The following is a 13,817-nucleotide window of genomic DNA, read 5'->3' as shown; positions in this document are numbered from 1 at the left end:
TTTTATCAAACATTCACATTTACAGAACAAATGTTCAATAAAATTTGTTGAAGCATCCATGGCAATCTGATTCTTCAGTTTTGGTTTTATCAAAAATTAACATTTATAGAACAAATGTTTATAGAACAAATGTTTAATAACAATTTGTTGAAGCATCCATATGAACTACAGACATATTTAGCAGGCAACTGTTGCAATGTCATGTCTACACGTAGTGACAAATTGCTTTATTGTAAAATGTCTGGATGGTAACATCACCTCAAATGACTGCAACAAAAAGCAGGCCTATTTTGGAAATGGAACAATGTCTTAAGAGACAGAGTGAACAGTCTCTATATTATTGGTTGAAGATTCACTTCAAACAGTGTAAATCTGTGCTACATTCCTTATGTCAATCAATCATACGTCAACTCTCCTTTCAACCAGTTGCTCAAGCAGACTAGCTTGTTCACATTTTCAGACGATAGAGCTGACCTCTTCTTCTGCAGAATGTGGCCTGCCACAGAGAACAGTCTCTCACATGGCACTGTTGTGGCAGGTGTAGCCAAGTACCTTTTTGCAATATGGGCCAGCTTACCATATGCACCTGATTGTGATGACCACCACAGTAGTGGACATGTTTCTATGCTGGCACAGGGCTCTGCCTTGTACCTCTCCAGATATTTATCTGTGGACAGTACATCATCATCATCAGACTCTGACTCTGATCCCATCAGAAGGAGAGCCATCTTCTTCTTTGGTGGCTCTGTCTCCACTTTTTCTCCAGAGGTCTGTGGTGCAGTTTCTCTGTCCTTCAGCATCTCACTCAGCTTTTGCCACACCTCTCTCCTCTCTGCTTTGGGCAAGCACCTAAGGTCCTTGAATCGAGGATCAAGAGCGGTTGCTACCTTTAACCATGGCATGTTTGACTTCTCCTTTCGTATAGTGAGGTCTTTTGTGAATGCAGTCTTGAAGCGTGCTATGTATGCAGGATCGACATCTGACACCTCCATCGTACGCAGGAGATGACAAAGTGCAGGCAGCACCACGGAGCAGGACACATACTTCTCACCACCTAGGAGCTCAGTGATGTACCTACAGTGAAAACACAACACCACACAATTGACTTAATGACTAGTTTTTATTCAGATGTCATCTGTTTAGGGTACAGCCACTATGTCTAAATAACTTACAAATAACACAACTTAAAAATAACATTATTTATCAAATTATTTATAATGACATTTTTTATAATGTCTAAATAACTTGGATTTTGATAACACTTTACAATACGGTTCATTAGTTAACATTAGTTAATAATAAAGCTAATCATAACCTGTTATTATTATTAGTTAACATTAGCTAATAATAAACTGCACATAAACAGCATTTATTAATCTTGTTAATGTTAATTTCGACATTTATACTTTACTAAAATATTGTTATCATTAGTTAATGTACCGTGAACTAACATGAACAAACAATGAAACGCTGTATTTTTATTAACTATAGTTAACAAAGATGAACCAATACAGTAACAAATAAATTGATCATGGTTAGTTTAATAACGTTACATTAACTAATGTATTGTAAAGTGTTACGTAGATTATTATTTTTTTTTCATCAGTAAAATTTAAAGAAATCATATAAACGTTACCTGCAAGGCTCCAGTAACGTTTCCAACTTTGACAGCCTGTCGTATTCAGCTGAAGTTAGCATGGCTAAGTTCTGCTTCTGCTGTTCCAAGGTTGCTTTCAGTGGATCTTTGTTGTGTTGAATCCGCCTTATCATTTCAAGAGTTGAATTCCAGCGCGTCGGTACATCCTGGACAAGGGACTCCTCTATTAGTCCGTGAGAAGCTTGCTGAGCTTTGAGCTCAGCTGTGTTAGCGGGACTGTGTCTGAAGTGGCCGACTATTTTACAGCACTTTGCTAAAACGCTGTCAAATCCGCTGTCCCGTAAAGCCACGGTGATCACCCTTTGTATCATGTGCACCACACACGGCAAATGCTCGAACGGTAGACTTCTTGCAGCGGCAATCATATTGCGAGCGCTGTCTGTTCCTATAGTTGTAACTTTAGCGGTAATCTCCCAGTCATTAGCAACTTTGAGAAACTGGCTAGCGCATGCTTCGGCAAAATGTCTTTCTTCTGTTTTTAATACTCCTAAAGTGAATGAGTGCAGCTGCCAGTTGTCATCGATTAGGTGTGCCGTTACACCAAGGTAGTTGTGGTTACTTACTGAAGTCCAGTGGTCTCCAGTAAGGGCAATGAAAGTACCTTCTGTCAACTGCTTTATTTTGGTTGCTTTTTCAGTGTCGTACAGTTCATGTATTTTCGTAACAACAGTTCCCCTCGAAGGCAGCTTGTATGACGGGTCGCCTGTGGCGATCTGAATGACGTCTTGAAGCCCCCGGTCCTGAACTATGTTGATGGGCCTGCAGTCTGCGGCGATCCATTTAGCAAATGCAGTAGTTAGCTTATTGGTCGTCTTTTTGTTGACAGAGCCGCGGCTGTACTCTGCCAGTGTCGTCTGACGAGCACGGCTAGCTGACCCGGTCTCAGCACTAACATTAGCCTCTTTGCTAACAACAATTGCAAAAATGTGCTTCGCCCGGAGATGGTACTTCAAACTTGTCGTGCTTCTGTGGAAGGCCAATTCATCACTGCAATAAGTGCACACAACTTTGGTTTTATCAAAACTTCCATCAGGAAGCTTTTTATAACGAAACTTGCCGTTCAGCAGAGCGGGCACCTTCTCTTCTGCCATCGTATTTACATTAACGTTAAGTTCACAGAAAAGTTACTCTCGTTTGCCATGTCCTCATCAAAGAAAGCCGCGCCGCGGCCCCGCGCTGCCTACAATAACGGAAAAAAGTTCCGGAAAAAGTTGTTTACATTTTTTATTTGCGTTAAAAAAATACTAACGCGTTAATAATTTTTGATTAATCGCATGAGTTAACGCGTTAACGTTGACAGCACTAATATATATATATATATATATATATATATATATATATAGCCTATATCACATAGCACATCCTGTTTTTGATTTGAACATTGTCTAGAGTTTATCTTATTTTTTATTCAGCGTACATAAGAGTTGCCTATACAGTTTTATCGGTAGATGCTAAGAGACATTTATTTATTTATTACCTGTTTGCAAACTTTTTCTTTTTTCTTTGATGGCACATTTTCCTGACCTTTTTGCTCCCCCATGTGCTTTACAGCTTTACAGGGGGTATGGCTTATCTAAATGATATGTAAATGAGCCCTATTGTCACTCCCAGCAGGAGAGAGAGGTGAGAACTTCACAGAGGCTGCGTTCCAAACCGCATACTCAATGAGTAGGTACCTAATTTCAATGAGTACTTACTTAACGAGCGCTAAAAGAGTAGGTACTTTATAGCCAAATCTCGTTGAGTATGAATGCGAACCGGACATCTGCCATGTTGACGTTATCATGTGACCTACGACGCGTTATCACACGCGCAACAACTTAAAAGATTCGAACGGACACGTTTAATTCATCTATCTGTAAATATCTTGATATTGATTAAACTTGCTCATTTTGTGGTCTTTTTGAAGAAACTGCTGCCCATTTATTTTGTGAATACATTTGGGGTTGATTTAAGTTATTTTATTTAACCCTACTAATGTGAACTACCGTTTTATCCTTAACGATGTTATTTATTTTTATTACGAAATCCCAAAATTGTCATCTCTTGAATATGTTGTTAATTTTTATATCCAAATATTTTCATCCACAAGCAAAAATGGCTAACTGCTTTATTTTTTCCTCTTTTTCTTGGTGAATTTAACTGTCGTTTCATCTCTCAGGCCTATAAATAACAAAAAATGCTTTTTTTAAATGTATTATAATGAATTATTTAAGAAAATATATATTAAGATATTCAACCTTGTTCTTTTTTCCTGTGTAAAAAATCTCATATTATGTATGCAAACCCATTATATATATATTAGAGGTGGGCATAGATTATTTTTTTTAATCTAGATTAATCTAGATTAATTTTGAAATTAATCTAGATTAATCTAGATTAAAATGGCTCATTTGAATTCTGCCGAAGGCATTCAGAATATGTGTGCTACCCAAATAATGACTATAAAAGTAGGCTAAGTCTTTGAGAACGGGTTTCTCAAGCCAGGTGGCACATTAGACCAGGGGCTCATCTCCTGTTTCCACAATGCATCACAAACTGCTTGAGAAAGCTGTTCTACTCATAGACTGTAAAAGGTTACTTCTGTACTGTTACCGTCCGTAGGCAACATAGGCCTATGTTATTATCAACTACTATAGGCTATCAATTAGGGATGGGCGATATGGCCTAAAATCTATATTTTGATATACATTGCAGCCTCTTGCGATAACGATATACAGTATATTATAATAAAACCATTACAGAACAGGTTACACAGACCCTGCTAAACAACTGCTAATTTTTTTTAAAGGGTATATGTAGTTTTGAGAACATATATTGTGCAAAACTTTAAGTATACAACATAATTTTGCAGATAAATTTAAGTACACTAGCTGCTAGGGCTTGCATAGACTAGTCGAGTAGTCGATAGATCGACTACTTCAACCACTAGTCGACGCTGTCGGAAACAATCGACTACTCGAGCGTCCATTAACCATAAATTAATTAAAAATGGTGAACGTCACCAACAGACACCACACGTCAGATGTGTGGAAGTATTTCATCAAGGATGACAAAAATATTGTAATTGGCCAACTCTGCAAGAGGCCGTTCACATATCGCGTCTAAAAACGTGTGGAAAGCGCGTGGCCGTGCCGCTGTCTCCTACAAGCGCTTGCGCTCCAAGCGGGAAGGAAGTCGACCGGAAGTTGAAGTCGGCCGGGTTCCGCCATCTTGAGCGGAACTTCACTTGCGTTAGCAATCCCATTGACTTCCATTCATTTTGGCGTCACTTTGACAGCGAATAACTTTACATCTGAGGCGTTTGAAGACTCTATTTGTCCATTTTTTATTTCTAAAGAAACATGACAATGTATAAAATGCTCCATTACCTTGTAGCTTATGTTATGGCCCCGTAGAAGCAGTTTTTGTAAAAGTATGCTAACGATTGCGTCATAACCAAGCGACTCTTTGTCGCACATTAGAGAGATTACCGTATGGACAGGAGGAGAAGCTCGCTGGCAATCGGGGGGACGTAGAGGCAAAATGACAATATAATTAATTAGAATACCTAGCAAAAGTTGATCCTGCTCCATGCTCATGGACAATTCCTACTCACACTCTCCGTCTCTGCAAGATTCGGAAGGGAATGATTCAGATTTCTCTTGGCACAGCTACTAGAAGACAGACGGGTTGCTCACGTGGTCCGTGTAACGCTTTGCTCGGTTTGAGTCTGCGCGTCAGGAAAGGAAGTGCTAAGAAATCGCTAAAAATGGGCTTCACTTGTCTCAATTGAGTCCCAATGGGGTCGCTGTGTCCATTTCTTTTACTGTCTATGTTGCGCTCCCGCGGCGTCTGTCGTTGCTATGCAACCAAACTGCGCTCTACATGATGACGACGAAGAAGTATCATTCAGCAAAGGATTAAGGCCCCGATCACACCTGACGCGTTTTTCAGGTTCGAAAACGCGAGGTGCACAGTTTTTAGTGCGCTGCGTTTTTTATGTTGCTAGCCAACTACTGAAACAGCTGTCCTGTCAGTCAAGTAAAAGTCAAATCAGCCTTTTATTAACTTTATTTACTTTCTGTTAACATTGTGGTAGTTACGGTTCGTGAAGTCGTTAAGCTCTTGGTAACCCACGAGAGCACCACTAGTTTATCCTCCATCATCGCACTCTCCGGACGTTCAAGCAACTGTAGCGTTCATCACTACAACGGAAGGCCCGCCTCTCCATTCACTCGATTGGACAGTGGAAAAAAACGCGATGACGTCGGGCGCCTTTTCCGCTCGGAGTTGCTTTTTTTTCAACTTCAAAAACGCGAGGCGCAGCAGGCGGTAAAACGCGAGGCGCAGCAGGCGCATAAACAGCGCGCAGAACGCTCGCTGCCATAGGAAACCAATTGAAAACAGGCGCCTCTCACTGCAAAAAACGCGTCAGGTGTGATCGGGGCCTTATTTATTTCTAGCCCTTGCATTAGCTTTACTACTACTAGATATATTTCTGGAGATGAGAAGGAAAAACCCGCCTGGAAAAACTAGCGCACCATGTTGCTTTCATTATGAGCGCGCTCGCGCGCCTACATTTGAAATAACGACCTTGAGCGCAAAAAAGACGCGATATGTGAACGGCCCCTAGAAGCAGACGTCTGAAATGAAAGGCAAGAACGGCTATTTATTTGGCTTTAGACTTTTACATGAAAATTTAAAAATGAAATGTCATAATTATAATGTTTTGAGAGTTTACTTATGTAATTGTTGCATTAGGCTATGAATTAATAAATGTTTATTGCTAAGATCTAGCTATTTCATTTACAGTAGCATGAACGACGAGTAGTCGAGTAACTCGAGTATTGTTTTGATAAGAAATCGACTAGCAGAAATCAGTAGTCGTGCAACCCCTACTAGCTGCAGAGATCTTAAGTAGGTCTAATGTTTATTATAGCTTTGAGCTTATGAAACCCCAAATTTAAAGTCATAATATTGTCGAACTTATGTCTTTTCAGTTAAAAAGAAACACAACAACGATTCTTAAAATCGGGCGTAGACAGAGATTATGTGTTAACGTTACACCACTAAGATATATTGGATTGAGAATAATACGCGTGCGCTGGTATTCAGTGATATCAGTTTCAGTTTCGTTTTGAATTTGAGGTGGTAGAACGGATTAGTCGTGTGTTAACTTACCGAACCGTTCCCCACACACTCGGATAGTTTGCTGCTGTTTGTCGGACGGCTTAAATCCGAACCAAGTCCAAATAATGGATGTTGCAACTTTCACTTTCAGCCGTGTTTACTTAAGATGACGACGAATATGCGTTGCAGCCGGGTTACCTCGCGGCCGCGGGTAGATTGCGTCATCATAGCTTGTGTAGTAGAGCCATCTCCCAACCCTACTTGGGGAATAGATTAACGGCGATATTTTTTTTATCGCGCGATAAGAGTCTCGCGTTAACGCAGCGCGTTAACGCCGATAACGGCCCACCACTAATATATATATATATTAGTGCTGCACGATTAATCGTATCGCAATCGCAATCGCGATTTCAAGCCTACGCGATTATATGACGCAAAATGTTGCGATTTTATATTAAATAAACAAATTAGCGCTGTTAACGCACTTATTAATGCAAATGCTTTTAAACCATTCATGCGCGATAATACATAAAAGAACGAGCTGCCTGTGAATGTCCTCCACAGTAGAGGTGGTTTCGATGTGCAAGAGGTTGCACCTCCCTGAAAGACCTGCAATTAATGGTTTCAGGGAGTACAAGGAGAGTGGTGGAAAAGCAGTCCCAGAGGATTTGAAGCCACTTGTCACTGCACTGGAATCAGTTGCTGTGTCCACTGCAGAATGTGAGAGAGGATTTAATTCTATGAACACCACCCTTACTCCACTTAGGAGCTCTCTTGGGATTGGTAGACTGAGCAGCATCCTTTTCCTGAGCCGCAATGGGCCACCATTGGCACAGTTTGAGCCCATGAGCTATGTGAAGTTGTGGCTGCTGAGAGGACGACAGAGTGCTGACCACTTAGCCTGTAGGAAGAGAGAGAAGGGGAACGTGAAGGAGGAAAAGGCCATCTGGTCACTCTTTTAATTGGTAATTCTAAGTAAAACCGTCTTTTTTTAACAAAGTAAGTGGAAAGTAAAATGAGAATTTAAATAGCATATGTCTTTCTGTTATTCTTTAGATAGCTGGTTGCTGTAGCCTGTGGTGGTGACAACCTGCTTGGATGAAAGAGACCTTGGGGCTGTTCTCAATGTTCATATTGGACAGATTCCTCAAATTGTTATTTCAGAGATTTTCTTTTTGTGGACATTTTAAAGGGATAGTTCACTTTGAAATTAAATTTATTTTATGTTTTAGCTTACCTCAAGGGCATCCAAGATGTAGGGGTCTTTGTTTCCGCAGTAGTTTCAATTTTGATATTTTTAGGTCAAACCGTTCTTGTCTGTCAGTCATGTAATGCAGGTCTATGGTCACCACCTCAAAGAGCATGCACAGAGAAGTCCAAATTAAACAATTCCCCATCGTAAGTACACATTGATGGCCTAAGACACGAAACGAGCGGTTTGTGTGAGAAAACAAATGGTATTTATATCGTTTTTGTGCTGAAAGGAGAAGATGAAGGCAGACACCGATTTTTAGGAACGGCCTCTCCGGTGTTAGATTTGAAGCATCTGACAGACAGTGCTTGTAAACTGATTGTAAAATGCAATGATTTACTTTTGATGTTGTTTTGTCTTTTAATATTTTAGTAGGCCCTACTTTATATGTAAATTAGTTAACTGTAAATAATAAAACTATATTTCATTGAAACTAAGAAAGCTTGCCTGCCAAAAGTCTTTGATTTCTACAAAAGTGAGCTAAACAGACCACAGAGAAATCTTCTGTCCTATGGATTGTGAGTATGAAAATTCAAATGCTTATGATTTCGGACATATTTGACTTACTTTACATAACCTGAGAGTAATCAAAATAAGGTTAAAGGTATCTAGAAATAGGCACCATAAAAATATAAACATTACATTGGACTGGTCAGACAACACGAGTGCTCTGTATAGGAAGGGCCAAAATCGCCTACATTTGCTGAGGAGAATGAGGTCTTTTGGGGTGTGTAGGAGTAGACACTACTGAAAACTTTTTATGATACGACAGTTGCATCAGTAATTTTTTATGCAGTGGTCAGCTGGAGTGGTGGAATCACTGAGGGATAAGAAAAGGCTTGAAAAAATGATTAGGAGGGCCAGCTCTATCGTGGACTGTCCTCTGGACTCAGTGGAGCAGGTGGGTGAGAGGAGGATGTTGGCTAAGCTATCAACATCATGAACAACCCCTCACACCCTCTGTATGAGACAGTTGGGACCTTAGGTAGCTCCTTTAGTCAGAGACTGTTGCTCCCCCGGTGTAAGAAGGAGCGCTACCGAAGATTATTTGTTCCAACAGCAGCTAGACTTTTAATATGAGCATATCTTAGTATTGACACTACCATGGGACCAGTTTTTTTTTTTGGTCTCCCTACATAATTTATCTTCGGAATACAAAGTTGCAATATGTTTTTTTGTCTTAAGTGTAATATTTGTTTCTGTCCTGTTTATGCTGATGTAACGACTAAATTTCCCCTTGGGGATAAAGATCTTGGCCCGTATTCATAAAGATTCTAAGAATCCTCTCAGAAAACTCTTAATTTAGCTTAAAAACTTTTACGTAGGAGTCTTAGCTTAAGAGCAATTCGGAACTGATCTGAGAGCAACTCTGAGTAAGGAAAAGACAAAAACTTTTATCTTAGTAAGAAGGCGGGGTTGACCCCGTTGCTATGTATGACACAATCTTTTGAAGACTGTGATTGGTTGGTTGTCCAAGAAGGGGAAAAAAGTGATTTTAAGTATAGGGTCTATTCTAAGCCTTCACTTTGAAATTACATGCGTAATTTTTCCTATTTGACCGTTCTCACACACACACATTATATATATAAATCCTTATTTTATTAACCATGCTGCTGATTTCCTATAAGGTATTTGCTTGGCTTAGAATGATAAAAATTGTTCCACTCTTTCTAATTACACTGATTGTTGGCATGTCTATTTAAATGGTGGTTTGAATGTTGGTTTTAATGTATCAAACATGGAATTTTCCCAGTTGCCAAATATCGTAATGTAGTGATTACTTTCATTTCGGGCGCTATGGCATTTCTGCGCTGTGTTGGAGATATTAGCGTGTCTCTAAAAAGATCTGTCACAAACATGATCCCTGCATGATCTAATCTATAGCGTCTTATTAACTCACTGTCATCCATTGTCTACAACACATTTCTTCTCCTTCTTCGTCTTTCTGCCATTTTCTCCTCTGCTAAAGAAACTCTTAAGCCTCTTAAAAGTCCTCGTCCGTGCTCCTAACAATTTTGACCTTAAGACCTCTTTTAAGGGTTAAGATGCTTTCTGAATTACTTTTTTCTTTACTAGGATTTTTTCTTTAAATTTAAGAGTAAACGCCCACATTTCTAAGAATTTTCTTAGAATTTTGTCACTAGGAGCTACTCTTTGCATTAAGATTCTTTATGAATACGGGCCCTTATCTTTAGCTGTTGGTTAGTGTCTCTGGACAAGGCGGGAACGTTTGATCTGAAGCGGCCGATGTTGTGGGGTTTCTTGCTCCCTCTAGCGGTCATGTTGTGTTTTAACACAAGTCTGCTTGTCTACTTCTCTCAAACCATCTGCTGTGCAAATCCCAACCTGAAGAGGTACGTAACTGAACCGTGTAAGCCCGAATAAAGGTCCAATGACGGTCTCCAATAATACAGGTGAAAGTTTCTGCGGGTTACTGTCTTTCCTTTTACGCAACACAACAAGATTAAATTAAATACATTTTCTCATATGTATTACCTCGTTATTTCATCTGACTCAATAAATGAAAAAGGTTTGAATGATTTCTGAGCATCATTAAAAGTGAGCGAATGTTTGATTATTCTTTTTAACTCTTTAAGTAGCCTATATTTTACCTGTTCCAGATTAGGAAACTATGACGCTCAGAGGTCATCACGTCACGCGGGTCTCACATACATAAGCTCATCATATTTGATCACCAAACAGAGGTAATTGCTATTTACTGTACCTCAGATCAGTCACATTCACGTTTACACAATCAAAGATACTTTGGTATAGCCCCCATGGAATTGCATACACTTGAATTTAACTTAAACGTTTACTTCAGTAGATGTATGGCCACTATTACAGATATAAGCTGACCAACATTACTTCTCTTATACAGTAATAGCTTTGGATTGGCCATGCCGTTCAGTGGGAGGGGTAACCGCCGTCACCTCCCTGTCATCATGTGAGTAATACGTTGCTTCCTGATCATCATCATGTGCACACACACACATATATAACCTTTTTATATATAAAAAAGTGTGCCGTTAGATGTAACGCAGTTGTCCACCATGGTTACTATGGCAGAGCAAGCGGAAACCAGGGATAACATGGATATTGTGCACACACACACACACATATATAACCTTTTTATATATAAAACAGTTAGGTGACAGGCGACAATGACCAGGAATGAGCCATTATTTAAAATGGGAATTTCTCTGAAATTAAAAATCTTTTACAATTATTTGTAAGTACACAAGTGCAGGAAATATATCACACTGTGCAAGTGATTTTTAGATATATATTTTTTACAAAATTCTTACATATTGTATAAAAACACTGACACAATGATGAACAAGTAACTATAATATTTACAATACCATATTGTTTTACTGAATAATAAAGTAAACATAATTTCTTAATTTATCTTTGTAAAGAAATAGGGCTTGCATAGACTAGTCGAGTAGTCGATAGATCGACTAGTTCAACCACTAGTTGACGCTGTCGGAAACAATCGACTACTCGAGCGTCCTTTAACCATAAATGAATTAAAAATGGCGAACGTCACCAACAGACACCACACGTCAGATGTGTGGAAGTATTTCATCAAGGATGACAAAAATATTGTAATTGGCCAACTCTGTGTAACAGGTCAAATAATGACATATATTTTTGCAACCTTTTATCTTTTATTTTCTATTGTTTGTGAGTTTATTTCACCAAAATACTGTATTGTTCAGTTATGTCATGGTAGCTTTATAGGTATTGGGAGAGTTATTTTTTTGTGTATGTGCGCCCTCTATTGGATGTGAGGTCATATACAGAATTTTCGCGTTCTTTTCTCAGTCTGCATTCTACTTGATTGAGAGAGGTACGTGTTCGCATCAGCCAGGCCCGTCGCGACAAGACAATCAAACCAAGCAATTGCTTGGGGCCCCGAGCTGGCCTGGGGCCCCAAGACAACGACTGGTTAAGATTAAAATGCAACGACAAACTGTGAGCGCCCCTTTGATAGTCAATGCAGTAAAGTGCAATGACACTGTTATCGGGATCCCCCTCAAGGGGGCCCCCCTCAGTAGTCGCTGACAGCAGCCAGCCAACCACGCGATCTCTGCTGCCGGCAAAATACAAAACCTCCTCGGAAGTTATCATGAAGCGAATTATGCTTCAGGAAGACAGAAAAGAAAGAAGTTAAAGGTAAAAAAATATAGTGATACGTGATAAATTACACTGGATAAAATAGCTCTACTTGTCTTGTACAAATGGTGTACTTTTGCAGCAGGTAGGCTAGCAAAAAATATGTTTATGTTAGCTATCTGCCTGACGGCAAATGCTGCTTGTAACGAACAGTTAGTGCAACTTTTTTTTTCGAAAGGACGGAATATGGTTACATACTATAATATGTTTTTTTTTAACGGGATAAGGAAGACGCAGATCTGTTCCAGAATCACTGTTTATCGTATTTAATGACATGACATTGCTATAGCTTTGTAATAGGTTTTGATGAAAGTGGCATGCTATACTAACTATTCCACCGTTATAATCTATTTCCCAAATGGGGGTTAGGAAAACCACACAATAAATTCCGTGCATCAAACATTACCTCGGGATGTTTTTAAGCATTGGTAGTTGTGAAAGCAGCTGCATCCCTTCCCTTCTAATATCAAAATAAGAATAATATAAAATCCATAAAATCCATATCAAAATATGGAATTGCTAACATATCTTTTCGGTAACACTTTTTTATAATCAAATCAAATCAAGTATATTTGTATAGCGCTTTTCACAATACAGATTGTATCAAAGCAGCTTCACAGTATTACATTAAAATAAAATAATACAACAAAGTTTGTTTAATATCCCCAACTGAGCAAGCCAAAGGCAACAGTGGCAAGGAACCGAAAAAACTCCATCAAGTGACCTAATGGTGTCCTAAAACTCCATCAGGTGACCTAATGGAGAAAAAAAAAAACTTGGGAGAACCCAGGCTCAGTCAGGGGTAATAACCAGCATTAATAGATGGTAAATTGTTAGTCTTTAATTTAATCTTTAGTTAATTGTCATTTAACTGTTAGCAAACAAGTCTTTTTACTTAATAAATACTTGTAAGTTAATCCATCTATAAACATTATTTAACCAGAAAGAGGCAGAGGTACATGATTTTTTCATAGCTTATCTTAAAGGAACACTCCACCGTTTTTTGAAATAGGGCTTATTCACCTTCTTTCCTACATTTAGATAGGTGGGCAAATGCATTTTTGTCTCAGTGCATGCATTGTTTTAGTTTGACAGGGTCGGCGCTAGCTTAGCTTAGCATAATGAACGGAATCCTTTGGAGTAAAAGTAATATATATAAAAAAAACCCCACCTAATTACTTCTTGTGGCCTGCGTATTCACAACGAGTACAAATAGCGATGCAGATTAACACTAGGCGATTTCCTATGCAGATATTGACTTGGGACTATATTAGGGGGAAGCACAGGCGAAGCACTGCTACTTGGGCGCAGAGATATCACGCCCAAGTAGCAGTGCTTCGCCTGTGCTTCCCCCTAATATAGTCCTTAATATATAAGTCAATATCTGCCTAGGAAATTGCCTAGTGTTAATCTGCATCGCTATTTGTACTCGTTGTGAATACGCAGGCCACAAGAAGTAATTAGGTGTTTTTTTTTTTTTTATATATATTACTTTTACTCAGGACATGCTAGCTGGCAACAAAGGATTCCATTCATTGTGCTAAGCTAAGCTAGCGCCGACCCTGTCAAACTAAAACAATGCATGTACTGAGACAAAAATGCATTTGCCCACCT

The 13,817-nt window shown here is 39.2% G+C and overlaps 1 protein-coding gene across 1 annotated transcript; it reads right to left on the bottom strand.

Annotated features, from left to right (window-relative positions):
• Nucleotides 1-395: 395 nt before the first annotated feature.
• Nucleotides 396-2,748, bottom strand: LOC308702208 (E3 SUMO-protein ligase ZBED1-like; the record flags this gene model as incomplete). The annotated part of the gene is made up of 2 exons (XM_081384873.1): nt 396-1,074; nt 1,637-2,748. The coding sequence occupies 2 exons, from the start codon at nt 2,746-2,748 to the stop codon at nt 396-398; spliced, it is 1,791 nt and encodes a 596-aa protein (XP_081240999.1).
• Between the last annotated feature and the right edge of the window lie 11,069 nt (nt 2,749-13,817).

Source organism: Scardinius erythrophthalmus (assembly GCF_964197995.2).
Source record: "Scardinius erythrophthalmus genome assembly, chromosome: 14".
NCBI lineage: Eukaryota > Metazoa > Chordata > Actinopteri > Cypriniformes > Leuciscidae > Scardinius > Scardinius erythrophthalmus.
The sequence above is the reverse complement of the archived record's forward strand: the minus strand, read 5'-3'. Positions and strand labels throughout refer to the sequence as shown.